This window comes from Capsaspora owczarzaki (genome assembly GCF_000151315.2).
Source record: "Capsaspora owczarzaki ATCC 30864 unplaced genomic scaffold supercont2.10, whole genome shotgun sequence".
Lineage (NCBI taxonomy): Eukaryota > Filasterea > Ministeriida > Capsasporidae > Capsaspora > Capsaspora owczarzaki.
In genome coordinates, this window is record NW_011887301.1 from 648,204 (window position 1) to 675,982 (window position 27,779).

At 52.6% G+C, this 27,779-nt stretch overlaps 9 protein-coding genes across 9 annotated transcripts; 5 read left to right on the forward strand and 4 right to left on the reverse strand.

Annotated features, from left to right (window-relative positions):
* Positions 1-350: 350 nt before the first annotated feature.
* Positions 351-4,471, forward strand: CAOG_06004 (NMDA receptor-regulated protein 1; the record flags this gene model as incomplete). Its single annotated transcript, XM_004345544.2, has 11 exons — positions 351-413; positions 1,040-1,118; positions 1,210-1,472; positions 1,607-2,886; positions 3,002-3,132; positions 3,308-3,397; positions 3,480-3,656; positions 3,764-3,862; positions 3,963-4,100; positions 4,172-4,269; positions 4,358-4,471. The coding sequence occupies 11 exons, from the start codon at positions 351-353 to the stop codon at positions 4,469-4,471; spliced, it is 2,532 nt and encodes an 843-aa protein (XP_004345594.2).
* A 135-nt stretch (positions 4,472-4,606) lies between these two features.
* Positions 4,607-7,982, reverse strand: CAOG_06005 (hypothetical protein; the record flags this gene model as incomplete). Its single annotated transcript, XM_004345545.2, has 8 exons — positions 4,607-4,860; positions 4,945-5,031; positions 5,144-5,507; positions 5,597-5,676; positions 5,744-5,850; positions 5,939-7,014; positions 7,122-7,322; positions 7,614-7,982. 8 exons carry the CDS (start codon positions 7,980-7,982, stop codon positions 4,607-4,609), a joined length of 2,538 nt encoding a protein of 845 aa, XP_004345595.2.
* Positions 7,983-8,421: 439 nt separating this feature from the next.
* CAOG_06006 (hypothetical protein) lies at positions 8,422-9,969 on the forward strand. Its single transcript, XM_004345546.2, has 4 exons — positions 8,422-8,670; positions 8,775-8,960; positions 9,173-9,300; positions 9,446-9,969. The coding sequence occupies exons 1-4, from the start codon at positions 8,575-8,577 to the stop codon at positions 9,870-9,872; spliced, it is 837 nt and encodes a 278-aa protein (XP_004345596.1). The 5' UTR covers positions 8,422-8,574; the 3' UTR covers positions 9,873-9,969.
* Positions 9,970-11,064: 1,095 nt separating this feature from the next.
* Positions 11,065-17,292, forward strand: CAOG_06007 (tyrosine-protein kinase CSK; the record flags this gene model as incomplete). Its single annotated transcript, XM_004345547.2, has 28 exons — positions 11,065-11,255; positions 11,320-11,391; positions 11,473-11,544; positions 11,604-11,675; positions 11,746-11,817; positions 12,024-12,095; positions 12,164-12,235; positions 12,298-12,369; positions 12,472-12,543; positions 12,611-12,682; positions 12,753-12,824; positions 12,892-12,963; positions 13,033-13,107; positions 13,174-13,245; positions 13,321-13,392; positions 13,452-13,624; positions 13,703-13,952; positions 14,020-14,091; positions 14,158-14,229; positions 14,299-14,370; positions 14,444-14,515; positions 14,584-14,655; positions 14,724-14,792; positions 14,857-14,928; positions 14,994-15,166; positions 15,230-16,749; positions 16,831-16,906; positions 16,977-17,292. The coding sequence occupies 28 exons, from the start codon at positions 11,065-11,067 to the stop codon at positions 17,216-17,218; spliced, it is 4,137 nt and encodes a 1,378-aa protein (XP_004345597.1). The 3' UTR covers positions 17,219-17,292.
* An 835-nt stretch (positions 17,293-18,127) lies between these two features.
* CAOG_06008 (cysteine desulfurylase) lies at positions 18,128-20,439 on the forward strand. Its single transcript, XM_004345548.2, has 4 exons — positions 18,128-18,197; positions 18,593-18,963; positions 19,107-19,730; positions 19,853-20,439. The coding sequence occupies exons 1-4, from the start codon at positions 18,152-18,154 to the stop codon at positions 20,276-20,278; spliced, it is 1,467 nt and encodes a 488-aa protein (XP_004345598.2). The 5' UTR covers positions 18,128-18,151; the 3' UTR covers positions 20,279-20,439.
* Positions 20,440-20,564: 125 nt separating this feature from the next.
* Positions 20,565-22,167, reverse strand: CAOG_06009 (hypothetical protein). Its single transcript, XM_004345549.2, has 3 exons — positions 22,026-22,167; positions 21,679-21,878; positions 20,565-21,560 (listed from the first exon to the last, which is right to left on the reverse strand). The coding sequence occupies exons 1-3, from the start codon at positions 22,075-22,077 to the stop codon at positions 20,733-20,735; spliced, it is 1,080 nt and encodes a 359-aa protein (XP_004345599.1). The 5' UTR covers positions 22,078-22,167; the 3' UTR covers positions 20,565-20,732.
* A 280-nt stretch (positions 22,168-22,447) lies between these two features.
* On the reverse strand, positions 22,448-23,941 carry CAOG_06010 (hypothetical protein). Its single transcript, XM_004345550.2, has 4 exons — positions 23,492-23,941; positions 23,028-23,368; positions 22,835-22,921; positions 22,448-22,753 (listed from the first exon to the last, which is right to left on the reverse strand). Exons 1-4 carry the CDS (start codon positions 23,787-23,789, stop codon positions 22,658-22,660), a joined length of 822 nt encoding a protein of 273 aa, XP_004345600.1. The 5' UTR covers positions 23,790-23,941; the 3' UTR covers positions 22,448-22,657.
* Positions 23,942-24,364: 423 nt separating this feature from the next.
* CAOG_06011 (hypothetical protein) lies at positions 24,365-25,419 on the forward strand. The gene is made up of 2 exons (XM_004345551.2): positions 24,365-24,641; positions 24,861-25,419. The coding sequence occupies exons 1-2, from the start codon at positions 24,430-24,432 to the stop codon at positions 25,246-25,248; spliced, it is 600 nt and encodes a 199-aa protein (XP_004345601.1). The 5' UTR covers positions 24,365-24,429; the 3' UTR covers positions 25,249-25,419.
* Positions 25,420-25,510: 91 nt separating this feature from the next.
* Positions 25,511-27,173, reverse strand: CAOG_06012 (protein phosphatase 2C Ptc1). Its single transcript, XM_004345552.2, has one exon. The coding sequence runs from the start codon at positions 27,125-27,127 to the stop codon at positions 25,592-25,594; it is 1,536 nt and encodes a 511-aa protein (XP_004345602.2). The 5' UTR covers positions 27,128-27,173; the 3' UTR covers positions 25,511-25,591.
* Positions 27,174-27,779: the final 606 nt, after the last annotated feature.

Sequence of the window (27,779 nt, forward strand, 5' to 3'; positions counted from 1 at the left end):
AGATGAAAACCAGCCAAAACGACGGCGAAATGGATTTGGAAATAAAACGGAGACTGTGTTCCCATCCGATTGAGCCGAATCGATAACTGCTCCATTGGGAATTCATCCCATCAGTACGAGGTGTATGTTGCTGGGAGGAGGGGCGGTATGTGCGGTTGGTCTTTCGTCGCCTTTTGCAATCTGTGGCTCGCTCCAGCTCGATCTGCGCTTCATCAACCTGTCTGACTTGACCTCAGGTGCCCAACAACCTTGCTATACTATTGTTGACCTTGTGGTTTTCTTTTCCGCTTGTCTGAGCAACGACGACCGTGGTTCAGTCTTCACATTTGGATCGTTTCAGTGCTTCACCAATGAACTTCACCAAGACTGAATCTCTGCCTGCGGCAGATCAGAAGCGTTTCAACATGATTGTGGTAAAAGCATGAGACCGAGTATCCGATGGCAAACTGAGCGACAGAGAGAGAGAGAGAGACGAGAGAGAGACGAGATGGTGTCGCTCATACAAATCTCAATGGAAAACACAAATCTCAATGGAAATCCCACTCAATGGAAACCCAAAAAAAAAAAAAAAAAAGCACATGGAAAATTGCTGGACTTGAAGCGCTGGGAAACCGACCGACCGACAGACCGACCGCGCTTGGATGGGAAGCTGCCTGACTAGAGATCAGTGCGCTTGGCGAGTGACAGGCAACAAAGCGCAACTGCCGATGCTGCTCGTTGTTCTTGTGCTTCAAAGCTTGAAAACCAAAAAAAAAAAAAAAAAAAAAAAAAAAAAAAAAAAGTCTGCGATCGCAGAACTTTGCATTGGCTGGACTTGCGTTGAGTTTGCGACGGCGAGTGCACAATGGGGAGGAAACCGGGGAGCAACAGAGTTTACTACTGGGATTCAACCGAGAGCACGGCTGGGGGGGGGGGGAAATGGACGGATCGAACCGAGCCAACAGCCACGGATTCGCCTTCAAACCCTCACTCAATGCACTACTCTTCACTGATTGACTGTGTGTGCGACCGACTATGACAACCTACAACTATCTGCTAGAACGCATATGAGCGCAAACTCTACAAGAAAGGCCTCAAGTGGGTCGACCAGCTCATCAAGAAGTATCACGACTATGCTGGTACAGTGCATCATCGCCTTGATGTTTGGCTTTCGCTTGTAAACTTTGACCTCTTGAGCTGACCCTTGTCGCCAACACTCACTCGTGACAGACGCCATCTCGATGCGCGGTTTGATCATCCACTGCATGGGCAAAAAGGAGGAGGGTTACACGGCCGCAAAGGGTGCCTTGAAGATTGGTCTCAGCTCGCACATTTGCTGGCACGTTCTCGGCCTGATGCATCGCTCGGACAAGAACTACGTCGAAGCGATGAAGTGCTACAAGATGGCGCTGCGTCTTTCGCCCGAGAACCAGCAGATTCTGCGTGATTTGTGCTTGCTACAGACGCATATTCGTGATCTTGATGGCTTGAAGGTAAGCGTTTGGTGTCGCCCTTTTTCCCCCCCCCCGCGTCTTAGCGGCTCCGCTTCGTCCCCAGCAGTCGTGACAATCATACCCATTCTCACATTGCCTCCTCTCCCCTCCCCTTATCAACACTCCGACGATAGGCCACCCGTCACATCATCCTTGCTAGCAAACCGTCGCAGCGCGTCTCGTGGGTCGGCCTCGCCATTGCCTACCACCTTCTTGGCAAGCACGATGTCGCTGTGCAAACTCTGCAGGCATACGAAGACAACGACAAGCCCGCTTCGACCGACGTCACCACATACGATCGCGACGGCTGGCCAAAGGCGCTCGACTTTGAGAAGAGTGAAATGCTCATGTACAAGGTCCAGTTGCTCGAGGAGGGTGGTCGCATTCCCGAAGCCATTGCTTGCCTCGACAAGAACAAGGCACTAATCTCCGACCTGCGAGCATGGAAGGAGCAGCGCGGTGCGCTTCTGCTCAAGCAAGGCAACCGAGCGGAGGCTGAGGACATCTTCCGCGGGCTGTTTGACGAAAACCCCAACAACCGCAACTATTTGACAACCCTCGAGTCCTGCGTTGACCCTGCGGGCGTCCAGACCGGAGCACCGCTGGACGAGTCGACCGAGCTTCGACGCCTGGCCTTCTACGATGAGCTTGCCGCCAAGTATCCCCGCTCGAACATTCTGCAGCGATTGCAGCTCAACTTTGCCACTGGCGACCGTTTCCAGAGCCGCGTTGACGCGTACTTGCAACGTCGCATCCGCAAGGGTGTCCCGACCCTGTTCACTGACATTCGCTCCTTGTACGCCGACCCTGCCAAGGTCGCCGTGTTTGACAAGCTGATTCCTGCCTATGTCGCATCGTTGACAGCTTCGCAGACCTTCCCCGGCTCTAGCGCCAAGGAGACCTCCGACGTTGTTTTGTGGGCCAAGTTCCTCGCTGCCATGCACGACGACAAGCTCGGCCGCACCGAAAGCGCGCTCAAGCACCTTGAGGATGGCATTGCACACACCCCGACTCTCATTGAGCTGTACACGGCAAAGGGCCGCGTGCTCAAGCATGCTGGCGACTACCCAGCAGCTGCCCTCGCTCTCGAGACGGCGCGCGACCTCGACACCGCCGACCGCTACCTCAACGGCAAGTGCGCCAAGTACCAACTTCGCGCTGGGCGCATCACTGACGCGAGCGCCACGGTCAAGTTCTTCCTCAAGGAAAACGAAGAGCCTGTCGAAAAGCTCGCTGAAATGCAGTGCATGTGGTTTGAGACGGAGCGTGGCAAGGCATTCGCCCAGCAAGGCGATATCGGTCGTGCCCTCAAGCAGTTCTACCTGGTGGACAAGCAGTACAATGACATTCATGAAGATCAGTTTGACTTCCACTCTTACTGCTTGCGCAAGATGACGTTGCGGTCGTACATCAAGTGCGTTACGGTGTTGCTGGGCAAATTCAGTCTTTGTTGTGGTTTACTCATTTGTTTCTCCCCCCCAAACTTGCCTCCTTGCTTTCGTTGCTTTCCTTGCTTTGTCCCGTGTTAGGTTGATTCGTTATGAGGATACTGTTCGTGGCCACAAGTTCTTCTTCCGCGCTGCAACCGAGGCCATTCGCTTGTATCTTGCCTTGCATGACAAGCCGCTGAATGCTGCCGCCGAAGCTGTTCTTGGCGACTGTGAGTTTTTTTATGTCTCAGGGATTTTGTGTGCCTTCTTATTCAAGCAGGGCAGCATGAGGTGGATGACAAGAATGGAATCTGTTCGAGTTTTTGTTTTTCTTTTGTTTTTCTGTCAATGTTGTTTCTCCACTTATCGTCCTTGGTTTTCCCCCAACCAACCAACAAAAAACAGCTGCCGAAGACAAGGAACGCAAGAAGGCTCTGAGCAAACAGCGCCGTGCTCAGCAAAAAGCACAAGCAGCTGCGCCCACAGAAAAGCCCGGTAACGTCGCCAACGCCGTCGTAACATCCCTGTTCTTCCCTTTCATGCTCACTCTTCGTCTGATGTTCTTCTCTCCAACCAGCCTCCAAAGATGCGTCGGGCAAGGACAAGAAGGAGGACAAGGATGCCGATGGTGCCTCGTACCTGCAGTCCACAACCCTGCTGGAAGATGTCATGACTTTCGTACGACCACTTCAGCAACACGCTACCCAGCACATTGAGACTCATTTGTTGGCCTTTGAGGTCTATTTCCGCAAGAGTGAGTGTGTTTTTGAACGCTGGAGCGCCGCGTTGAATCCAGACGCTCGTTGTTGTTTCGTTTGTTTGTTCACTTTGATGTTTTCTGTTGACCTGGGGGTTTTTCAGACAAGCCACTGTTGATGCTTCAATCGCTCAAGCGTGCCCAGCGCATCGATGCCAACAATGCCGATTTGCACAAGGCTATTGTGCAGTTTGCGCTTCGAGGTAACCATGTTTGTTATTCGTTGCTCGGTTTGTTGTTGTTGGAACTGGGCGAGCTGCTGGTGCTCATTGTCATCACTCTTTCCATTACCATGAAATGCAGTTGCTGCCAACGGCGCAACCTACCAACCAACCGTCAGCACTGTCATCAACCAGGCCCTGCCCGAGCTTTTGAACAAGCAGACTCCCAAGCAGTTTGTTGAGGCCTACAAGCCCGCCACATTGCTTCAGGTTCTTCGAAGTGAGTGCCCTTCCTTTCCGTGTTTGAAAACGAGTCGTGTCGCTCCACTGATTTTTTTTTTCCTTGTCCAGACGCTGAGGCTCGTTTGTTGGTTGACCCCGCATCCAAGTCACAGGCAATCAAGTTGGTCGTCGATGCAGCCAGCAAGGCGAGCGACGCAACCATCGAGGTAAGTGAAAACCAAATCTGATGGGTCTCTTTGCTCATCGTTTAACCACTCAACGCGCAATCTGCTTTTGCTTGTGTGTGTCCCGTAGACCTTCTCGACTGTTCAGAATGCACTTGCAACGACCTTTGGCGACAAGGCATCAGCTACCGTCGTGGCTGACCTGGCGCGAAAGCAATACCCCCGCGCAACACTGTGGAAGTAAACGCCAACGTAACGCCTTGCTCCAGCCTCTCATTTCTAACTAAATTGGATTTCTTAAGCACCAACACCCCACCAATTGGAAAATGTTACGTGTTGTCCATGTGTCATCCTAACAACAATACATACACTTCTGCGCTCAATCGAATTCTTCAATGTCATCGTCAAGCATGTACAATGGAGCGTTAACCGTGGCCGTTTGCCGCGTAGACGACTCTGTTATTGGTGGCGGGATCGCTGGTGCTGATGCTAAACTTGAGCTGGCCGCAACCAACGCTGTGGGATCGACGGGCGGCTCATCTCGCTCGTCGTTATCGTTCTCATCCAACTTGGCAATCGTCGCCCTCCCTCCCGTCGTGAACCTGGCGAAAAAGTGCAAAAACGACATTTGCCCTATCAAGTTTTGAGGTTGTCCTGGTGAGCGACTGAAACATCATCCTCCATGAACACAAGTTGAAGCATTGCAAAATATCGTACGTGGATTCAAACCAGTCCTTGGTGCCGGAAATCGACCGACAATCGGCAACAATTCGGTGATGACAGATCGCACGGGTAGCATATGGACTAGATTGGGCGAATGAAAGCAAAAATGACTGAAAGGTTAGCAAAAACCCCACAAAAACCAAAGCATGCACAATGCACCCAAATACATCGTGGACTCGATCTCTTTCATTACAAGGTGTAGGCGAATCGGCATCAAGGCCCTGGGATAGGGCGCGCGGTACGAGAAAGAGCGACCGAAACGTGTCGCGACTAGTGCGCTGCGCACGAACAGAAGCAAACCATTCAGGCTTGTGTAGGGGTCGCCAGGATTGGGGGGCAGGGTGCTGTCTCTCATATGCAATGCCACGAGCTGCGACCAGCGAAGCGTGGGACTGCAGCGAATCTTTGTTTCGCCAGCCACCGAGGAGCAAGTCCGCGTCGCTCAGGTGGTCTGCCGCGTGCGAAATATCGTCCAGATCGGCATAAAACTCGGAGTAATTTTGGTGTAGATAGGCGACGAAGAGTTCTGGACTGACGTGTGTTTGGTCAATCACCTCCTAAAGCGAATGGAAAACGTCAAAAAGGCGGTTGTTAGAACAACGTTCAACTTGAATGTCGGCGCAACAATCACAAAGGGCCGCTGTACCTCTGGATTCATCAGCAGTTCTCGCCGCCTGTTTGACTCGGTTGTGAGCAGTTCTTCCATTGGCAGGCAAGCCGGGCCTCCTGCGCAAATCCGAAAGTTAGTATTTGCTGAGTCCTACGCTCTCGCACATAACAGCTTCCTCCTTACGTTTGCAATTCAGAATTTTGCCAAGCGCGTGAAATAGAAACAATGAGGTATCGCGGCCAGTCGCAAGCAAAGAAGTTGGAGCGGCAACAACGGCTACACTGAGGTCTCTGCAAAAGCAACCCAGAAAGCATGAGCTTCAGCCAATACAATGCAGCAATGATCAATTCAAGGTTCAGATGGGCAGCAACGACCTACTTGGCATCTGGAATCTGTTTGGCAAGAGGTCGCCGAGCTCCAGGGGCATTTCGTTTGAGCCAACCTGGCTCTGTGCTTTCATTGTCGCCACTTGCGTCATCATCCGAGCCATCCAGCGTGCTTTGGTCTTCAGGATTGTCGTCGATCTTTCTTGCGGGGATGAAATCTTGCGTGGTTTCGTCATCGCTGTCGTCAATCACAACACAGTCCTCCGCGTCCGAGTCCGGACTGAATTTCGCGCCACCAGATTTGCGCGTGATGATGCGTACTTTGCTGTGGCGGTCCAGTCGCACTTCTGAAGAGGCGTTCTCTTCCTGGAGAGACCGTTTGGTTCCTGTGCTGGTGGATCTCCCATTCGAGTTGGGTTCAACCTGACGAGTCTTGGACGTTTCCATTTCAGCAAAACGCCGACGCTGAAGCACCTTTTGCTCCAAGCAGTAAAATTGAAGAGCATTGATGGCAGCACGAACGTCGCCGCTGCTGGTGAGGGCCAGAGTAGCAATTTCGCTCTTGTCCAACTGGGGCACTTCGAGAATCGAGCTCGACCGGAGCGCAAGCTGGTGCACACGTGTGATCGCCTTGACCAATGCCGTCTGTGAGACGGCATTGAAGGATATCCGATGCACTCGAGGCGCATTGTAGCCGGGTAATGTCTCCAGGACATCCAGGGGAAACAAATTTCTTACTTCCGACTCGCCATTGCGGGTGTCGGAAATAATGAAAATCACTGGATATCGGGCATGGGCCGCAGCATTTCTTACGACGTCATGGAACGATGCATACTGACTCGGGACCAGGTGCGGCATGTCCTCGACGAGAATTACCTTTCCGAGGTTGGAAGGGGAACTGCCGTCCGCCTGACCCACGGTTGGTAACACGCCAAGCAATCCTGCATTCGACGATGTGGTAGATGTCTGGTTGGCCTCAACAGCGACCGTGTTGTATCGATCCGACCTGCCCAAAAACTCTTGGAACGCGACAACGGTTGAGAGATTGGCCTCTTGGTTGCTGGCCCGCTCTTCGGAAGTACCAGACGCTGACAACATTGCAGCGGTGCTGGCAGATGCCATGGAATGCTGTGTGCGAATCGACAACCGTTTGTTGGGAAGCAGAGTGAGAGCGAGTAAGAGAGTGAGGGAGGGGCAGGTGGATCAACTCGCAACCGTCCGAGTCAAGTACAGACCTTCCACGATTCACGAACTGGATTGACCCATTCGCAAATCTCAAAGCGAAGACTACTGGCCAGCGAGCGAATGAGGGCGGTCTTGCCGGCACCAGGTGGGCCAGTCAGCAGCAGCACTTTGTGCGCCTTTCCATTGGTCGCTCCGGCTCTTCGGCCAGCTTGTTGGATTGCTATCTGGATCCAAGCCTCGACTTCCTCAATCTGCACGCAGTACAAATCAAAGCAAAGACATGTCAGTCCTCGAATCAAGAACGATATATCGTTCCTCGCTCGTTTCCCCGCTCACAAAGTCACAGATCGCAGCGTCGAACACAGCATTGAAAAATGATCATCCTCACGATCATCATCATCGCCAACATCCACGCAGCACAAAAAAACACACACACACACACAAAAGAACGCAACAAAATTTGCGCGCCAATTTTTTTGTTCTTTTGTTTCAAAACTCTTCGTATTTTTGTGTTTCATAGCAGATGAGCATTCAAAGCTTACGCGTTTCTTGTGCACGCAGAGCTCGGCTGCGGCGACAGGGGCAAACCGCTCCACCCACGGCAGAGTGGCCAGCAGGGCGGCGTTGGCAGACAAGGGCGATTGCGCGGGATCGGACGCAGCGGAGGACGACGAGGACGCAGCGGCGGACGAGGACGATGGGGTCGAGGAGCGCGCTTTGGGTTGAGAGCTGCGCGCGTGCGTTGCTGCTGCGGTGGTGGTGGTGGCGCGTGGCGCTGGATCGGCCGGCGCCTCCCTGGCAATCGCGCTGGCAACACTAGAAGGGACGACAACGTCGGGGGCAGCGGCGGTGGAGGACGTGGCGGCTGGCCGCGGCTGCTGGCGGCGAAGCATGTCAACGACGGACGACATGCCCCGTGCACCCGAGACTGTTGCTGCTGCTGCTGCTGCTGTTGCAGGCTGCTGCGCCGACGATGACGATGATGATGTTGTTGTTGTTGAACGTGCTGAAGCGGAGGATGTCGACGCCGTGGCGGACGATCGTCGCGCCTTGGCCTTGCTGGCCTCTGGCATTGCTCGCTCGCTCGGTTGCCTTTTGTCTCTACTGCAACTTTGCCAACGAATCCAAAAGCGCCAAAAAACGACGGTCTTTTGCAAAGAGGATGAAATAAATAAATCAGACTGGACCCAACCCCCCATCTGAATGTAAAGATCTCCACAATCGACATGGACTTGGATCAAGATCCATCTCGTTTGTTTCCATCTCGTTCGTTTCGATGTGATGGACCTCTGACGTCAGACCGTCCTCTTGTTGAGCCCTTTATAAGATCGCTTGTCATTCAGTCTTCAATTTCATTCAGCTCAGCCTTGTTTTGATTTTTATTTTTGTTTCGCGTTGAAATCCCAATTTTGGTGCATTGACATCAAACAATTGCGATATTACATCACTTTTCACTCAACAAGAACGCTGACGTCGCGAGCTCCATCTCCTCATCCATCCACCATGACTTCCACGCTTTGCCAAGTTTGCTACGAAGAGACCTTCACCTCCATGTCGTCGTGCTGCGGTCGCGCTTGTGAGACTTGCATGTGGAAGATGGTACGAATTTTGCGATTCACCAAAAACCAAAAACAGATGGACGAGCGTTTGTTTTTCATTCACACTTTTGAAATCACTTACATGTTTGATCACCCCGACGACAGTTCACCACCACCATCAAGAACACCCATGCAGGCTATATTCTTCTGACCTGCCCTGCTTGTGGCGATGCCGTGACGGACGAGGTTGCGGGCGAGCTGCTCGCGTATGATGTCTTTGAGCGTCTGCAAGCAAACCGCCAAACCCAGCTGGTCAAGATGGAATACGTCTCGTGTGCTTGGTGCAATGCTGTGAGTTATTGCGAGCCAATGGCATCCAGGCATGGAGGGGGAAGGGGGGGGAGGAGGGCGAAAAAATGCAGCGTTTCGGCGTTGGGTTGGGAAAGGATTCGCAAAAATTACACAATATTCGCCCACCAAAATTAGAACAAAAAGAACACAAGCCTCGTCGCTGTTGCTTTGACTCATCGTCACAAACATCCTTCTTTTGACCGCACGCACAGGAGTTCGATGTCACCAAGGCACAGACGTGGGCCGATGACATGTTTGTCGGAGTGAGTCGCGAGCGCCCAACCGACCGCCGCGACTGTGTAATGTGCCCGGAATGCAAGCAGGACGTGTGCCGTGGATGGTAAGCCTTGAACATGCGTGATGCACTACCCGCAGGCCCCTTCCATCCTGCACCAAGGCAACTCACTCACTTACTCTCGTGTGGTTTTGTTGTTCTTTTGGTTTTCTGTTTTGTTCCGTGATTGCCCTTGCTTCGACAACCTCAGCGGCTCTCGCTACGAATTTCACGCAGGCGTGAGCTGCACAAACTATCTGACGTGGGCGGTCGAGAATCAGGGCGAGTGGGAGACTTCTCGGGCCAAAAACTTTGACTTTTACTTTTCGTTGCGCGAGAGCAATCCGTACCAAGCAGAGATGCAAGGTAGCATTGTCAGCAAGCAACGAGATATGCGCGATTCTCTCCACATGATCCACGGATCCACAAAGCCTTGCCCGGATTGCAGCATTCGCATTGAGAAGAATGGCGGGTGCAACCACCACACGCACCATTGCCACGGGGCTACCACTGCCTCCCACTTTTGCTGGGAGTGCCTGGACCGCCATGCAGACGGCACGGTTATTGCCAACGGCGTTCGATGTGCCCATGGCATTACCCGGTACTGGGCACAGTTTGCCGTGGCGCGTGCTGTGTAACATGTCCAGGTTGTTAGTTTTAGTTAGTTTGTTAGTTTTCACAACAGGGGATTTTCCCCATGTATATAATCTTAATTAAATTCATCCCATCACGCAATATTGTCAGTTTGCAAAGTCGGCTGAAGCAGGGTAAGGCGGTGTTTTGGAATTTTCGTTCACAAGTCTCTTTCTTCCATGCGCCCCAGCTGTCCTTGTGTTGGATTCGCCCCTCAATTGCACTGCAATATTCAGGCGAAAGACTCACTGATATCCGTCCCGCAAGTGAAATACTCACTGGTATCCGGTAGTTGATGTTTGATTTGTACTTTAATTCCACATCCGCGCTCGGGGGTGAATGGTTTTTTTTTATAAGTGTTGGCTCGTTTCGGTCCTCCGTGGCGAGCTCGTAGCGATGATATGTTTCCACACAAGGCTCTGACCAACGAAGCAAAGCAAGTTGCTTTCCTTGATCGAAGGTGGTGGTGGGCTGATCACTTCTGTTATTGTTTGTTTGGGTTTTTTGAGCCGCTCTTTTGTGGTTTCCAGCAACAGTAAGCCAGAAAAGGCGCAGCGCATCGTCAACCCCCACCCAAGAAGCAAGCAGTCTCGTCGCTTCTTTTTGGATTGTCTCGCCTCCTTGTGTTCGAAGTGATCCGTGGTGGCGCATCGCGAACAGTCCGCAACCAGCATGGAAACGAGCAGGGTGCGAGTTTTGGCGCAGGCCAGGTGGATTGCGCCCGCGTTCCCTCCCTGCACTCCTTCTCTGTCTCGCTCCCCTCTGGTGCGCCTTGTTGGTGCGCCTTGTTGCTGCGAGCTGAATCAAACTCATGTTGACGAAGCGACAGAGCAGAAGGAGGCTGGCCTTGGAAGCAGCAGAACCAAAAAAAAAAAAAAAAAAAAAAAAACACTCCGCACTTTCAATCAACGGTATTGCCGCCTCTTGGTCCTTTGTCCCCCTGGGAGGGGGGGGGCCTCCGTATCTCTCCAAGGCGCATTGCATCACATACACACTGGAACCAGAGTCAAGAAGCGCGCTTTGGACAGAGGAGGCAGACAAGCAGCACGCTTCAGCTAAAGTTCGCCCGCTCGTCTTCAATTGAACACAAATCCATACATCCCCCACCCCGTCTGGCCTTCACTTCATGCAGTGGTTGTGGAACAGTGGCAAACTCACTCTCTGTCCATGCCTGTTTTTTGATTCACTTTTTGAAAGATGACGCCAAAGGGGTTTGCCTTTGGACTGCTGCTGGTGGTGCTGCTTTGCGTGGTAAATCGCGCCCAGTTGGCCCAGGCAGTCAATGCATGCGACCCGGGCGTGTGCGCGTGCACGGGAGTGACTGTCAATTGCCAGAACAAAGGTTTCACAGCCATTCCAAGCGGAATTCCAGTCAACACCACGCAGCTGTACGTGTTCCCGTTGAGATGACCTTGAGTTGAAGCAACTCACTGGCATACAATCCCAAAAAAGGTATCTGCAGTCCAACTTGATCACCAACATCCCGGCAAGCGCATTCACAGGCCTGACTGCGCTGCAGGTCATGTAAGCAAGCAAAAAACGAAAAAAAAGGAAGAATCACGCACACAACCTGCTCACTCATTTTTGCGGCACTTTGATCTGTAGATACCTGACTTCCAACCAGATCGTCAGCATTTCCAGCGGCGCATTCTCAGGCCTGAGTGCGCTGACTTACGTGTAAGCAAGCAAAGGCAGGAAGAGTCGCACACTCAAGTAGCTCAACTCTCTTTGTACAGCTCTCTGTTCAACAACCTGATCACCAGCATTCCCGACTCCCTCTTCGCTGACCTGACTGCGCTGACTTACCTGTGAGCAAGCAAAACAGGAAGCATCACAAACAAAAAAAACCGCTCACTCGTTTTGCGACTGTATCTGTAGAGGTCTGCACGGTAACCTGATCACCAGCATGGCCGCAACTGCCTTCACCGGTCTGAACGTGCTGACACGATTGTAAGCAAGCAAAGACAGGAAGAATCATGGAGGCCAAACGACTCACCTCGTGTGCGACTCTGTTGGAAGGGATATGTACTCCAACCATATCACCAGCGTCTCCGCCAACACATTCGCAGGCCTGAGTGCGCTTACTTACCTGTAAGCAAGCCAAGTCATGAAGAATCACGCACGAATGGCTCACTCGTTTGTGGTTCTATCTGCAGGAGTTTATACGGCAACCAGATCACAAGCATTTCTGCAAACGCATTCTCAAACCTGCCTGCGCTGACCACCTTGTAACCAAGCAAAGTCAGGAAAACCCCCAAGCACAACACGGCTCACTCGTGTGCGCCTCAATTTGTAGGGCTTTGTACGATAACCAGCTCACCAGCATTCCCGCGGACGCATTTACAGGCCTGAGCGCGCTGACGGAGTTGTAAGCAAGCAAAAGCAGGAAGAATCAAGGTCCAAACGACTCACTCCTGACTCTATCTGTAGGACTCTGTATGACAACGAGATCACCAGCATTTCGGCAAATTCATTCACAAGCCTCCCTGCGCTGATTATCCTGTAAGCAAGCAAAGACTTGATGAATCGCACACTCACTCGCTCACTCACTCACTCACTCACTCACTCACTCACTCACTCACTCGCTGGCGACTCTATCTGTAGGAGCTTAGACAGCAACCGGATCACCGACATTTCTGCAAATGCATTCACAGGCCTGACTGCGCTGAATATCTTGTAACTAACGCAAAGACAGGAAACAAGCTAGCACAAACGGCTCACTCGTTTGCGACTCGATCTGTAGATATCTGAGCCACAACCAGCTCAGCAGCATTTCCGCGAACGCATTTACAGGCCTGAGTGGGCTGGATTCCTTGTAAGCAAAGCACTGGGCATGGAAAGAATCCACGACAAATGGCTTACCCGTTTTGCGACTCTATCTGTAGGACCTTATTCAACAACGAGATCACCAGCATTCATGTAGACGCCTTTACAGGTTTGCCTGCGTTGACTTCCCTGTAAGCAAGCTGAGGCATGCAGAAGCACACACAAAACGGCTCACTCGTTTGCGAACACTGTTTGCAGATATCTGCAATCCAACCTGATCACCAGCATTCCTCCCTTTGTATTCACAAACTTGACTGCGCTGCAAATCCTGTAAGCGAGCAAAAATAGGAAGAATCGCACACCAGACAACTCATCACTCGTTTGCGACTCCATCTGCAGAGTTCTGGCCTACAACCAGATCACCGGCATTCCCGCAAACGCATTCACAGCAGACCTGGCTGCACTGAATTATCTGTAAGCAAGCAGAGACATGAAGAATCACGTACACACGGATTACATGTTTTGTGACTCGCGTTGTAGGGATGTATCCGAAAACCAGGTCACCAGCATTCCTGCAAACGCATTCGCAGGTCTGCATTCGCTGAGTTCCTTGTAAGGAAACAAAGAAACAAAGAAGTGAAGAATCACACACAAACGACTCACTCGTTTGCGGCGCTATATTTGTAGGTTTCTGCAAGGCAACCAAATCACTAGCATTCTCACCTCTACATTCCAAGGCCTAACTGCGCTGACTCACCTGTATGCAAGAACACTTAATGCACGTTCTCCATTCACCTCTCACTTCAAGTTACTGTTAGGATTTTGTCTGACAACCCTTTCACCACCTTGCCACCTGGCCTGTTCAAGGGCTTACCGAATGGCTTGATTTTGTCACCGCCCACGCTACTGTATATGAGCCCGAACAACTTTACCTTTGGTGAGAACACTGTCGCGCCGCCCAGCACTTACGGCAGTGCATCCGAGCCATACCGTAAGTCTGAGAGTTGACTGCCAATCCCCATAAGATCATTTAGAAGCATTTTACTGACTTTTTTTTTTTGCACTTCAGAGTGTGACACGGTTTGCGGCACCTGCTATGCCGCTGGGTCCGATGCGTGCTGCCCGAGCAATTGCCTGATCTGCACGTCATCGTCTGTGTGCACGCAGTGCTCTGAAGGTGCTATGATGGTGAGCGGATCATGCGTCTCGCACGCTTGTGGCGCTGGCGGCTTGTGCACTTGCTCGGGAACGACTGTCGATTGCCAGAACCGTTCTCTCACCGTCATTCCAAGCGCAATGCCAAGTAACACGCTGACGGTGTAAGTGTTGCCGCCGAGTTGATCTCAGATGGAAACGTTGCCCAGCTGACTGGTGCACGGTCGATAGGTATCTGCAAGCCAACCAGATCACCAGCATTCCTGCCTCTGCGTTTGCAGGTCTGAGTGCGCTAACGATTCTGTAAGCAAGCAACGACTTGAGAATCAAGCACAGACAGCTCACTCGTTTGATACACACTACCTGTAGAATTATGTTCAACAACAAGATCACCAGCATTGATACAGACGCATTCACAGGTCTGACTGCGATGTCACAATTGTAAGCAAACAAAAGACATGAAGAGTCACGCCGAAATGGCTCACTCATCCGCTTTGTTCCTATCTGTAGGAATCTGCAAGACAACAATCTCGCCAGCATTCCCGCCTCGGCCATTGCAGGTCTCACTGCGTTGAAATTCTTGTAAGCCAGCAAAGCCCTGACTGACGAGATAACACACAAACGGCGGTTCACTCGTTGGTGACTCCATCTGTAGAGATCTGTCCAACAACAAGATCACCGACATTTCCTCCTCTGAGTTTACGGGCCTGACTGCGCTGAATTACCTGTAAGCAAGCAAAGACACAAAGCATCGCACACAAACAGCTCACTCGTCGTTGGCGACACAATTTGTAGATGGCTGAATAGCAACAGGATCACCAGCATTTCTGCGAACGCATTCACAAGCCTGCCTGCGCTGGCATTCGTGTAAGCGAGCAAAGACTAGAAGAGTCACACAAACAGCTCACTCGTCGTTGGCGACACAATTTTTGTAGCTGGCTGAGAGCAAACTGGATCACCGCCATTTCTGCTAACGCATTCGCCGGCGTGACTTTGACATACCTGTAAGCAAGCAAGCAAAGAAAAATCATACAGAATGACTTGCCTCATTTGTGCCTCTATTTGTAGGGATCTGCAAAACAACCGGATCACCAGCATTCCAGCCAACGCGTTTACAAGCCTGACTGCGCTGAATACACTGTACGCAAGCACTCTCTCGTTCATTGCACCTACGATTTGCCTCTCTTACCATGCGGTACTTGCAGGACTTTGAACGACAACCCCTTCACCACGTTGCCCCCTGGTCTGTTTAAGGGGCTGCCAAATGGCATGGTTTTGTCGGTGGCTTTCTCCCAATATCTGAGCCCCAACAATTTCACCTTTGGTGGAAACACTGACGCTCCGCCGAGCACATACGGCAATGCATCCCTTCCTTACCGTACGTTCCGCCTTGACTGGACTGCACCTGTGATCATTTTTGACTGACATTTTTGTACCGCAGCGTGTGATACAGTCTGTGCCACCTGCTATGCCGCTGGGTCTGGCGCGTGTTGCGCGACCAATTGCTTGACCTGCACTTCGTCCGCTGTCTGCATTCAGTGCTACGAGGGCTATGGCATGATGAGTGGATCCTGCGTCCCGCTCGCTTCGATCGCTTCAGTCGCTTCCATCGCTTCAGTCGCTTCTGTCGCGTCTGTCGCGTCCACACAATCCGCCTCGGCTGCTTCGATTGCCTCGACCAGATCTGCATCGATTGCGTCCGGCGCCTCAATCGTATCGGCCTCGGTTGCTTCTGATGCGACAGCTGCAACAAAAGCATCCATCGCCTCCGTTGCTTCGGTCGCGTCCACACAATCTGCCTCGGCTGCGTCTCTTGTTTCCGCGAGCTCGGCGCTCTCGGCTTCTGCTGCGTCAACCGCATCGGCATCTGCTGCATCGGTTGCGTCCTCCATTGCACGACAAGGCGGCGACAGCTCCCAAGACTCAGCTTCAGTTGTTGTCATCGCTGCCGTTGTAGCGGCCGTTGCAGTCATTGCGATTCTGGCACTCGTGTTCATCGTGTTGCGACGTCGGCGCGCACAGCCCCGTTCAATCCTGCGACCGACAAACTCTGCTGGTCCCATCTATCAGGAGGCCGTTGAGATGACAGTCTCTCCTCTGGCCCTTTCGACTCGATCTCACAAAGAGGAAGACATCGCAGCGTACGCCGTGGTCGGTCAGAAGCGACCAGATCAGAAGGACTCTGTCGGTCCCGTGTATCAGGAGGCAATTGCAGCGTCAGTCTCTCCTCTGAACCATTCGGCTGGATCTCACAAAGCGGAGGATGACAGCTCGGCCTACGCCACGGTCGGTCAAAAGCAGCCAGAGCCTTTGTACCAGGCTATCGCAAAGACCTCTCCAGAGGTGGTCTACGACTATGCAAGCGCGTATGTCGCTGGCAGCAACTCTCGTCGTGTTCGCGAGGGCTTGACGATTGTGAAACACCTTGCCAGTGGTAACTTTGGCGATGTATCCCTTGGGCAAGTTCCGTCCAACGTGTTGCCGCCACGAGCTCAAGCTTTGCTTGGACTTGCAGCATCCGAAACCGTACAAGTTGCCGTCAAGTCGCTCAAGGCAGATGCAGACGAGAAATCCCGCAAGGATTTTGAAAGCGAGGCCAAGTTGATGGCGCCGTTTGTGCATCTGAATGTCGTGCGTCTGCTCGCGGCTCTTGTAGAGTCCGAGCCCCATCTCGTTCTGTTGGAGTTTGTGCAGTATGGCGATTTGCGAACGCTGCTGCAAAAGTCCAAGCTCCACTCGGTTTGGTGGACCCAGAATGAGCAAATCCACGCCATTCGCCAGATAGCACTCGGCATGGAGTATCTGGGCACTCTCCACTTTGTGCACCGTGATCTCGCCGCACGAAACTGTCTCGTGGGCCAGGAAATGGTGGTCAAGATTGCCGATTTCGGGCTTTCTCGCGAGCTGACCGACGAGAATGATTACTATCGCATGCAAACGCGTGGCAAACTTCCCGTGAAGGTGGGTCGATCGTGTAGAAGTGTGCGGATGGTTTTTGCTTGCGGTTTTGATTGCTGATTATGTTGATCTTTGCACGCGCAGTGGATGGCACCAGAAACACTGAATTTCCGAAAGTTCTCGACCATGTCGGATGTTTGGTCGTTTGGTGTGACAGCCTGTGAGTAGAACGTGCCATTTGCTCTTGAACTATGTGCTTGCATCTCACTTGCGTTGGTGCTGGTTGGTAGGGGAATGCTCCAGCTACGGCGCAAGGCCGTACGGCGAGATGAACGGCATGGATACGCTGGCTCATGTGCAGGCTGGTGGTCGACTGCCCGCGCCAGAAGCCTGCATGCCCGAGCTGTACAGCATGATGACGAGTTGCTGGGACGTGTCGCCGGAGAAACGCCCGACCTTTTCTCAGCTTGTTCGAGCGCTCACAGCGCTTCAGGATGGGACGGCCGTTCGCGAAATTGGAGCGATGGTGTAAAATGGACTTGTCGCGCGTAGTCACTTGATGCAATGTCGAGGAGGCTTCTTGCGTTTATAAAGTTGCTCAACCATTCCACTTCCGTATTGATGGTTGGTGCTTGTCTGTTCAAAGTGCAACAACAGAAAAGTACAGAGAGGGTTGCTTGTTGAACTAACCAGCGTCTTGACGAAGTGGTTGCCTCAAAACGCGAATGTTGAAGTGGTTTCAAATCATCCGGAAACAACGACCGCACTCCCCAGTTATTCTTCCCAATGCGTCGCCGTGTTGAATCCAACACTTTCAAAATATTATTTTAAGCTAATTTTAGTGGGGGGGGGGAACGGGAGCGGAAGATGGCTTTCAGTTGACACACTTGAACGGTAAATTGTGTGTGGTGAAGACCGCCTCATCGACAAGTAGAAAGTTTCTTGTCGGAGCAGTCCACATCCGTTACGATTGTGTGTGGTTTTTCGTGGTTTGATCAATTCGGTTCTCCCTTGTGTGCGTTTTTGATTTTTACGAATGTCAATCAGAAAATTGGGTGCTCTGGAAGGTAACGGTTACTTGATGGCACAGTCAACCCATCTTTTCGCAAAACGTTGCACCTCGATTTCCACTCCCCGGCGCTTCTGATCGTGCCCTGGACCCAGAGTATAACTAGTGCAGGTTAGTACCGAGTCAGACGTGCAAGCGACAAGCTTGAGGTGCCCAGGAACACGTCGTATGGCAGGTCCAAAGCAAGCGAAACGACCAAATGCGTCTGCTGAGTCGGGTTTGACCTCTGAGACCGAGAAGTACCTTTGGGATTGATGCTCATCATTACCACACGAGTATTTATGGCTCAATCACGACCCGCTCTCGCTTAGATTTTGACTGTTTGTTGTTTCAGTCGCGTTTCAGTCTTTTTTTTTTTTTTTTTTTTTTTTTTTTTTTTTTTCGATTTCTTGCGCCATGCACACATTGCGACTTGCGACTCGCTTCAGTGGCGTTGCTTCAGGTGTGTCTCAATTTCTCAATTCACTACCACAGCACATATTAACCATTGAGCACAATAAACCAGCAAAACCCCCAACGCAATGCGCTGAATCGACTTCGGGGCGTCGTCGCTCACACGCCATCCAAACAATGCACCGCACTCACATTCACACAGATACCCCCTCATTTTCGCTCAAAACACAATGGTGTGATTGCTGTGACTTGTCCTCGGGTTGACTTGTATCACCGCTCCTCGATGCCTTTTTTTTTTTTTAATCTATCTGAATGCATTTGCATACAGCTTCAATCGAGATAGCAGTGATAGCATATGGATGGTGCTTTTTCGACCTTTTTTTGCTCACCAAACCCCTTTTGCTCACTATGCTTGTGCCGAATGTGTTTGACGTGCTTGCATAGGAGTCGTCCTTGGCCGGGCTTCCACTGGCTTGCTTGGCCAGAGCACACGCGCCGTGTCCCGCGCAGTCACGCCGAGCGCCGCTTACGCTGCTGCTGCTGCTGCTGCTGTTGCTACAACCGCTGCCGCTGCTTCTCCTTCTGCGGAAGACACAGCCGAGCCATCCTCGTCCGCACCAGCGGCGGCCAGCGCGAGTGCCCGTGACAGTGCCCCAAAGCGGGCCCTCTACATGGACATGCAGGCGACGACGCCAATGGACCCGCGCGTCCTCGACGCAATGCTCCCATACCTCACATCGTACTATGGCAATCCGCACTCACGCACGCACGTCTACGGCTGGGAGACGGAGTCTGCCGTCGAGGCCGCTCGATCGGTGAGGTCGCCACCACTGCTTTCTTGGCTGTTTTTTCCACCGTTGCTGTTGTTGCATTGCTTTGGATGGTGTGTGGGACTCAATGCCATTGCTCATCTTGTCATTTTGCTCTCGCGATTCATTTGATGCCACTGCGCTTGTAGAGCGTCGCAAGCTTGATTGGCGCGGACTCGAAGGAAATCATCTTCACCTCGGGCGCAACCGAGTCCAATAACATTGCCATCAAGGGTATTGCGCGGTTTCAAAAGTCCAAAAAGAAACACGTCATCACGAGCCAGACCGAGCACAAGTGCGTGCTGGACTCGTGCCGCGTGCTGCAGGACGAAGGGTTTGACGTGACGTACCTCCGAGTGCAAAAGAACGGCTTGATTGACCTCAAGGAGCTCGAGGCTGCCATCCGGCCAGACACCGTCCTCGTGTCCATCATGGCGGTCAACAACGAAATTGGCGTGATTCAACCGCTCGCCGAAATTGGCAATCTGTGCCGCAGCCGCGGCGTGCTCTTCCACACGGACGCTGCCCAGGCCGCCGGCAAAATCCAATTGGATGTGAATGCCATGAAGATTGACGCCCTCTCGATCAGCGGACACAAAATCTACGGACCCAAGGGCATCGGTGCGCTGTACATTCGGAGAAAGCCCCGAGTTCGGCTCGAAGCCATTCAAAGCGGCGGCGGCCAGGAGCGAAACATGCGCAGCGGCACTGTTCCCGCCCCATTGGTTGTCGGCCTTGGCGCTGCCTGCTCTATTGCCAAAGAAGTGATGCAGGTACACGGCCGAAGCTGTTTTTTTTTTTTTGAGAGTTTGGTATTGTTTTTTCCTGCTAACTCGCCACGGTTTTGCCTCCACTTTGTGACTTTTCCTCCCCCACTTCCCCCCCCCTCCCACAGTACGATCACAAGTGGGTATCCTTCCTCTCGAAGCGTTTGATTGACGGAGTGAACGCACACTTGCCCGACGTTGTCCGCAACGGCGATGCTGCTGCCTCCTACCCGGGCTGCGTCAACTTGTCGTTTGCATATGTGGAGGGCGAATCTCTGCTGATGGCTCTCAAGAACATTGCTCTGTCGTCTGGCTCGGCGTGCACATCGGCATCGCTCGAGCCGTCGTACGTTTTGCGCGCGATTGGCGCCGACGAAGACTTGGCGCACTCGTCCATTCGCTTTGGTCTGGGTCGGTTTACCACCCAGGCTGAAGTCGACTTTACTATTCAGCAGTGCATCGAGCATGTCAACCGCCTTCGCGACATGTCTCCGCTCTGGGAGATGCGTCAAGAAGGAATTGACATCAAGTCGATTCAATGGTCGCAGCACTAGTTCCAGCGTTTACATTTTCAAATTACTTTCTTGTTTCATCATGTTGTAAGAGTTTGATTCGTCGATGGTAGGGGGAGGCGATTGGAGGGAACTTGGACCGAGTTCAATTGAACTCGTTCACGTTCTTCCCGTTTCGACAGTGGTGTCCGCTTCCATCTGCCTCGACATTCGTTGAGCATGGGCGGTGGCCATTGTCGTGGTCTCCATACCTCGATGCTCGCTTATTCATGTGATTGTCAGGAATAAAATTGCTTTGCTTTGAACAAGAAAAATCCAACAACAAAAACCAAGCTGAATGACTTTATGTACAGCCAAGGCACAGACGACAGGCATAAACACGATACGCGACTCAATGCACCAAAACAAAGCGAATATATGACAACTACGAAACGAAAAGCGAACAACTCAAAACCAACCACAAACACACAAACATGCGAACAAAAACCCGCAATCGTTAAAGTTCGTTGCAGACTCCCGCAGGACATGCGACACCAAAGTTGCGAGCATACGAGGAGCACGTGAGATCAGAGTCAACAAGCGTATTGATACCCGCGGGGAACTGGGACTGAGACTGAATGTAGTTGTAGGCGTCGCACTGGCTGTCGATTGCGCCTCGTGTCATCGAGACAATCGTGCCGGCAATGAACTGCCGGTAGGTCGAGAACTGAGCGAGGGAGGCGTTCATGTTGCTGGCACAGAGCTTGGTGGCTTGAACAAACTCGACGTAAACGGCATCGAGCAAGTCGGCGTGACCAAAGTCGGTCGCATTGATCATCCACTTGCAAGGACGCGCACCATTGTAGAAGCGAGGAAAGTTGCGACCCGCGGGTGCGCACGCCGGGAAACCTGGCTGAGCCACCACAGGGCCGAGGCCTTCACCAAGAACGAGCAGGGGCAAGGTAAAGTTGACCGGGTACGGCGGGTGAATCACAAAGCCAGGCAGGATGCCCCACGGATCCTCTCCGTCAACCGGATTGACGAGCACCAATGCGCGAACGAGCGAGCATTGGACCTCGAGGAAGCGCGTCACAATCTTGCCGCCGGCGCTGTGACCGGAAAGGACAATGCCCCTCGAAAAATCGGCCTGGACGCCAGCATACGTGGTCGAGTTGATCATGAGCTGATTCATATTCTGATGCACCCAGCCAATCACCAAGAGCATCTTGGTGGCAAGCATGTCAGCGAGCGGCAGTTGGTATGTCGAAACGCCAACCACAATCACACCGTGAGCGGCAACGCGGCGCAGCATGTCCGAGTACATGGAAACCGGAACATCGCCAGCCTGCGAACCCCCAACCAACACAATGATATGACAAGCATGCGTGAGTCAATGTGTTTGTTGGTCAAAGGTGTGAGATTCGCATTTGTTCCCCAGCCAAAACGACATCCAATCGGCTCACCAAGCCACCAAGAAAGACAACCACGTCGTAGGAGCCCGCCGAGGACGGAAAGTACAGATCGAGGCCTTCGACAGGCAGGGTCGGGTTTGAGTTGGTCTTGTTGCTGTCGACGTGGAGATGGGCGGTTGCCAACGAGCCCGGTTGGAAGGGGTTGATGGCGTCGTGGAGGCCTGCCTTGATTGCCACGGCCTGCGCAGACGCTACACACAGCACACAACCAAGCATAAAAACCACCACACGCAATACAGTCAACACCAAGTGAGTCGATGCGACCGTCGGAAGCGCGGGGTCAGGCGATCGTCATCATGCCAAACCCGTCAAACACAAACAACAACAGCTGGGCTCACCAGCCACGCTCAGCAGCAATGAAAGGAGCAGCACTGATCGGAATGCTCGCATGATGTGGAAATTGTTTGCTGATTGTTGTCAACCACCGCTCTGAAGCAAGTCTTTGTTGAAGAAAGTGGAGGAACGAACAAATAGAAAAAATAGAAGAAAAAAAAATGACTGCGACAAGATTGAGGAAAGGAAATAATAAATAAATAATAAATAAATTCGCCCTCCTTCGGAAGCTGAATTCGGGGAGTCAACTTTGCCAAAGCGAAACAAACGCATGCCAAAGAAGGCAGCTGCGAGCACTGAAAATGTCAAGTGATTCGCAATTCACCAGTGAAAAAAAAAAGAGTCGAAAGCGTTGACAGACATGTAAGGGTCGGGGCGAGAGCGCGACCAAGGAACAAGGAACGTGGACGACGATTTTGAGTGCATGTGGCTGACTGATCCCATCAACAACAGTATGAAAATCGTAGCTGGCGAGTGTTTGCACAACTTGATTTGATTATTCACTCGGTGGGAATTCTCCGGAAAAAGGGGAGGAGAGGAAATCATGCTCTTTGTTGTGAAATTGTTCAATAAAATAGAACGAATTGAGCGCACGCTACCGACTACAGTAGAGTACATGGCGGCCATTCGCTGTCGGTTAGAAAAGCGGAATGATGCCCGGAGTGTTTTCCATCGCCAGGTTGCGCAAGTACAGTCGTTCCGAAAAGAACGTCATCACGGCACGCATTTCTTCCTGCATTCAGCGGGCAGAATTACGCAAGTCAGGGTTTTTTGGAAAATTCCGACAGGACATGGAACCACACATTCACATTACCGGTGAATCAATCATCTTGCAGCCTTTGGGGAACTGAAGCAAGCGCAAGGACGGGTGTTCGGGCACCAAGCGGACCAAGCGATCGAACTGCCAATCCCCACAATTTTTAGCAATCAAAAAACCAACCAGCGTGAGAGCAAGTGCATTGGTCATCGAATCACAGCTGGGGTCCAACGGCAGGATGCACACGTACGCGATTGTGGGCTTCCGCGATGGGAATCATCTCGTCTTTGGTGCCGTGCGTTAAGAGAATCGGCGTTTGGCGCGCAATGTCTGCACGGACCGGATCACCAACATGCACGTCCAGCTCTTCCTCGGTCAGGGTGCCTGATATGCTAATGACACCGGCGAGACGTCCAGAGCCATGCAGAGCAAGATCGAGTGCGACGGTGCCGCCTTGCGCAAATCCGAGAAGAAAGATGCGGTCGCGTTGCCAACCAAACGAAGGCTGCACAAGCACGTCGTTGATCAACGATTCAAGTCCTTCGCGCACGGCCTTCAAGCTCTGGTAGCGACTTAGAGACGGTGCGAGCACTGCGACACGCAAAAATCAGCAAATGCACAGTGAGGTATACAATTTGCATCAACGTCAATGAGATGTTCTTCTGAAATTCTGAGATGCTCTGAGCCTTTTTTTCTTTTGTTCCTTTGACTCACATTCGCCGTCTTCGTCAAAGCTCTCAAACCAGCAAAAGCCAAAGTCCATGATCGGCACGGGTGCTTGGAGCGCGAGGATGGCCGTCTGAGGTAGCTGCATGCGCTCTGCAAACTTGAAGAACGGCGCGCACTTGTCGCCCATGCCGTGCAGCAGGATGAGCAGGTTTGAGTCAATCCCGTCCCGACTGCTCGCGTACTGGAAGGTGTACAGTGGCGACGGGATGTCGGACGACTGGACGTGGGGCTTGCGGAGGCCCACAGACACTTGCCGCTTGTCCCGCAGATGCCCAGAGCTCATGGGTTGGGGTGGTGGTTTGTTGCGCGCGCGGGGAGAGGTTGACAGGGAAATGATGGGCAAAAAAATAACAGGGGGGTTGGGGGTTGGGGACAGTGTGGGGTTGGGTGGCGGAGGAGGAGCCGACAACCGCAATGGAGCGCCAAAGAGCCAGGGAAACAAGGAGTGGATGCGGTTTGAACAGAAATGGAACTACAATGTAGTAACGCCGTTGAATGTTGAATGGGATGACAAAGTAACGTTATTGAATGGGAGAGCAAGAGAGCAGACACCATGACAAGGCAAAGCAAAGCAAGAAGGGGCATTCTGCTCGACCACTTGCTCAAACTGTTCTGATCAGAGATCGTTCTACGAAGATCCGAGTATTGGGGTTGATGACAAGAGTAATGATAAGGAAAAACAATGGACTTCACTATTACAAATGCAGATACACGAGCTTTGATCCAACCTGCTTGGTCCGCTTGTTCGCCGCGATTCGCTTCGAGTCGGTCATTCACGCATTTGACCCCTTTACTTGCACTTCCGCTCGACAAAGTACCTCGTCGCGGTTGAGGTTGATTGGAACTCCAACTGGTTTGATGACTACTTTTTGCAATATTCCCAAAACTCCAAATTTTTTCTCATTTCTCAAATTTGGCGAATTATGAGGTTCAATAAGAGCGTTCTGTTTGAGCTTGTGCTGGTCGCAGCGTGTGTGCACGCCGTCCACAGCGTCAACAAGCACACGCACGCCGACGGCCGCGAGCGCGTCATGTGGACGGTCGGCATTGGCTCGATTGGCGTCGCGGCCTTCCTCGGCGCCATTGTCTACAGCGGCGAGACCAGTTTCAGCGACCTGCACAAGGTCGCCACCCGGTAAGACGCAGTGCTTGCCAACGTGTTTCCTATATGTTTGTGTTATGCCTGCAGCGGTCTCGTTTCGAGTGGATGAGTCAAGCTTCAACTGCGCGCTGCGCCACTGAAACCGCATTGCGTACATTGCTCACTCACTCACTCAACTCACTCACTTAACTGGTATTGCGTATGGGATTGCGTTTTGTTGCATGATGTGGTTTTTTTTGGGACGTGATTCAGAGCTGGTGGCACTATTGGCGTTGCAGGCCTGCTGCTGGGATCGCTCATCACGCTGGATGTGCTCCGTCCGTATGGCAAGGAGACCGAGCTGATGGTGCTTGGAGCTGGCCTCGTTGCCGGAGTCGCCGTCTTCATAACAAGTGAGAGCAACGAGCGCGCTCGCAAATCCTTCCAAGTCGCAGTCATGGCGAGCATTATTGTCGTCTCGCTCCTCAAGATTGGCTCGAGCTCGGCTGCCATCTACCTGCTCGCCAGTGTGCTCACGCTTGCCGCCGTCGATCCCCTCAAGAAGCCACTCCGCGATGCACTCAACATTTCCGACGTCGACGTCTATCACATCATGCTCACCCTCTCCGTCTATCTGTTCGGCCTGGCCGTGAAGGCGTAATTTTTTTTTTCGTTCGACGCTTTGGCTTTTGTGCAGTGGCTCAACGACAACCCTCGCTCGACCGTCAGACCAACTGGGTCTTGCCATTGTCAGCGCCATCATCAAGTTCAGTGACGCTCGCGTCTCATTCTGTGCAGGGTTTTTGTTCCAAATACCAATCTTCTCAAACCATCTCTTTTTGTTTCTCCGATTTGTGCAACAGTCGTCGTCCAACACAAAGCCGGCAAAGGATTGCCACGTTGAATTACTTTCCAAAAAAAAAGCTTGTCTGTCTTGTATTCACACAAAAGAAGCACATCATTTTGCTTCTAAAAAAATCCCCTCAAATGAGCAGAACGACCATTCAGGACGATGGTCGCGTCATATTGCGCGTATTCACTTGAATAAATCCCTTCGTGGTGCTGGACGGAACACAGAACGCCTCCCAGCCGCGAAGGCGGACGACGGCAACCGTGATATCATCGCGAGAGCCGTAGGACAGCGCGAGATTGACGAGCGTCTCGGCTGCCTCGTCCACCGACTGATGCTCTTGCACGGCATCTACAACCTCGTCATTGCTCACGACGTCAAAGAGCCCGTCTGAGGCCAGGACGAGAAAGTTGTCATGGTCCGTGAGGACGCGGGCGTGCACATCCGGAGTGGGCACAATCCCGTATTGCTTGAGATGCGGATCTCCAATCGCTCGCGTCATTGCAAGCCTGCCCATGACTCGCTGAACAGCGTAGCCCTCAATCCGACCGCCGGCAAGTTCTATCCGAGCAGACTCGTCCGCTCGGGTGGGCTTGTGGTCGTAGGTCAGCGGAATGGCGGTGCCCCGGTGGCTCAGGAGCGCTCTACTGTCGCCCACATGTGCCAATAGTACGTGCGTGTCGTTGTGGATGATGGCCACCACAGCGGTCGTCCCGCTCTCCAGCATGGTTGCTGCAGACTGTGTCTGAGGGCCGCCATCACTCGTGTCGGACAGGGGCGGAGCTGCTTTTGGGCCAAAGCGCTTGAAAAACATGGCATCGACATGTTCAAAGGCGTCGACGAGCTGTGCTGCTTCGACGGCGCCAGTGACGGGGTCGGGCACGATCGACGAGATTAAATGTTGTTGCGCAAATTCTGCAGCATGGGCGCCGCCATGGCCATCGTACACGGCCACAAACTTGACATTCGGGAATATTTGTGCTATGCTGTAGCGGTCTTCATTGACTGGTTTGCGGCCTGCAACGCTTCGGATGCCAACTTCTGTTGGTGGCGGCTTTGCTAGTTGTTCTTGTTGTTGACTTGAAGCGATTCGGTCGGATATCCGCTCCATCGCATCCGTCATGTTGGATTGTGCGTGTAGTAGCGTCTGATGAGCTCCTGACGATGGTCTTGGGTTCAAGTGCGCGCCACCCTTGAGCAACGCTTGCTGGTGGATTGGCGTCGCACGAGCGTCTGCCGTCGCGCCCACGCCATCCTCGCGCTGGTGCCCAATGCTCGCAGCCTGCTCTGATCTCGGCGGCAGTAGTCTTGGCGCGGCTGCTGCTGACCCAGCCGGCTGAGCCTGGACGGTGTGAATGGCAGCGCGGCTCGTCGAGTTCCAAGCGAGTCCGCCAGCAGCACGCGCCGCCGCCGCCCCTGCGAGCGACAGTGCTGACGATGACAGTGACAGCGATGAAGCCACACGCGTCTCACTGATGACTCCTCCTGTGGCGAGTCGTCTGCTCGTCGGTCGCTGGACGAGTGACCGCGCCATCATCATCATCGCAAGTGCCGCTCTTTGCTGCCCTTCGTCCACTTCTGCGTTGCTGCAGCCGCCCATGCGCCGTCCAGCAGTGTGCAGAGCCGCGGATGGCGCCAATGCAAGTCGTCTGCATCCACCTGCAGCAGCAACAACACCTGCGCGAAGCATCCGTCCTTCAACTGGTCTGTGCGTTGCAATGCTAAACAGTGATGATGGTAAAAGGATTGAGCGACTCAGACTAGTCAACGGAACATCAACATCAATGGAAGCTCTGCTTGTTTCACGCTGAAGATGTAGAATTGCAGTGTAATGAGAAAAGCGAGAGATCGAGCTGTCGTGATATCGGATGAGGTGGTACAGTCGAGTGCAGTGCAGACTGGGAACACGGCTTTGGTCTGCTGAGTCTGCACAAAGTCAGCTGGTTGCATTCGACGGTCCAGCAGTAGTCTCGACCCACTCTCGAGAAGGCCTCGCAAAACCCATGATTACTGAAATAATGGATGGATGTGAGTATTCAAGCAGTAATGCAATGCAGCAGCCAACGCAGCCACAGCAGCCAAAGTGCAATGAGGAAAAACCGATGTCAACTTGTCCTTCCTTCCTTCGCTTTGACGCTTCTTCAACAGATGACATTGACTTGACTCACAATGCACAACAAGTACACACAAAACCAACCAGCGCAATGGAAATCGAGTGACTGCGACCATCCCTCGCAAGATGAGCAGCGAAATTCACCGTGTTCCCTTAACCCTCACTCTCACCCTGAGCCACCTGAACCGTTTAACCTTACGTTGACACCATGCACAATCAACCTGCTGCC

Bases quoted from the DNA above. Each gene is read 5' to 3' on its own strand.
- CAOG_06006 (XM_004345546.2), top strand. From the start codon at position 8,575: ATGACTTCCACGCTTTGCCAAGTTTGCTACGAAGAGACCTTCACCTCC. The intron at 8,671-8,774 runs GTACGAATTTTG...CCCCGACGACAG, and splicing joins AGACTTGCATGTGGAAGATG to TTCACCACCACCATCAAGAA. The intron at 8,961-9,172 runs GTGAGTTATTGC...CCGCACGCACAG, and splicing joins CGTGTGCTTGGTGCAATGCT to GAGTTCGATGTCACCAAGGC.
- CAOG_06008 (XM_004345548.2), top strand. From the start codon at position 18,152: ATGCACACATTGCGACTTGCGACTCGCTTCAGTGGCGTTGCTTCAG. The intron at 18,964-19,106 runs GTGAGGTCGCCA...CTGCGCTTGTAG, and splicing joins CCGTCGAGGCCGCTCGATCG to AGCGTCGCAAGCTTGATTGG. The intron at 19,731-19,852 runs GTACACGGCCGA...CCCCTCCCACAG, and splicing joins TTGCCAAAGAAGTGATGCAG to TACGATCACAAGTGGGTATC.
- CAOG_06009 (XM_004345549.2), bottom strand. From the start codon at position 22,077: ATGCGAGCATTCCGATCAGTGCTGCTCCTTTCATTGCTGCTGAGCGTG. The intron at 21,879-22,025 runs GTGAGCCCAGCT...TGCTGTGTGTAG, and splicing joins ATTGCTGCTGAGCGTGGCTG to CGTCTGCGCAGGCCGTGGCA. The intron at 21,561-21,678 runs GTGAGCCGATTG...GGGGGTTCGCAG, and splicing joins TTGTCTTTCTTGGTGGCTTG to GCTGGCGATGTTCCGGTTTC.
- CAOG_06010 (XM_004345550.2), bottom strand. From the start codon at position 23,789: ATGAGCTCTGGGCATCTGCGGGACAAGCGGCAAGTGTCTGTGGGCCTC. The intron at 22,922-23,027 runs GTACGTGTGCAT...GGGGATTGGCAG, and splicing joins TCGCGGAAGCCCACAATCGC to TTCGATCGCTTGGTCCGCTT. The intron at 22,754-22,834 runs GTAATGTGAATG...CGCTGAATGCAG, and splicing joins GCAAGATGATTGATTCACCG to GAAGAAATGCGTGCCGTGAT.
- CAOG_06011 (XM_004345551.2), top strand. From the start codon at position 24,430: ATGAGGTTCAATAAGAGCGTTCTGTTTGAGCTTGTGCTGGTCGCAGCG. The intron at 24,642-24,860 runs GTAAGACGCAGT...GACGTGATTCAG, and splicing joins CTGCACAAGGTCGCCACCCG to AGCTGGTGGCACTATTGGCG.
- CAOG_06012 (XM_004345552.2), bottom strand. From the start codon at position 27,127: ATGCTTCGCGCAGGTGTTGTTGCTGCTGCAGGTGGATGCAGACGACTT.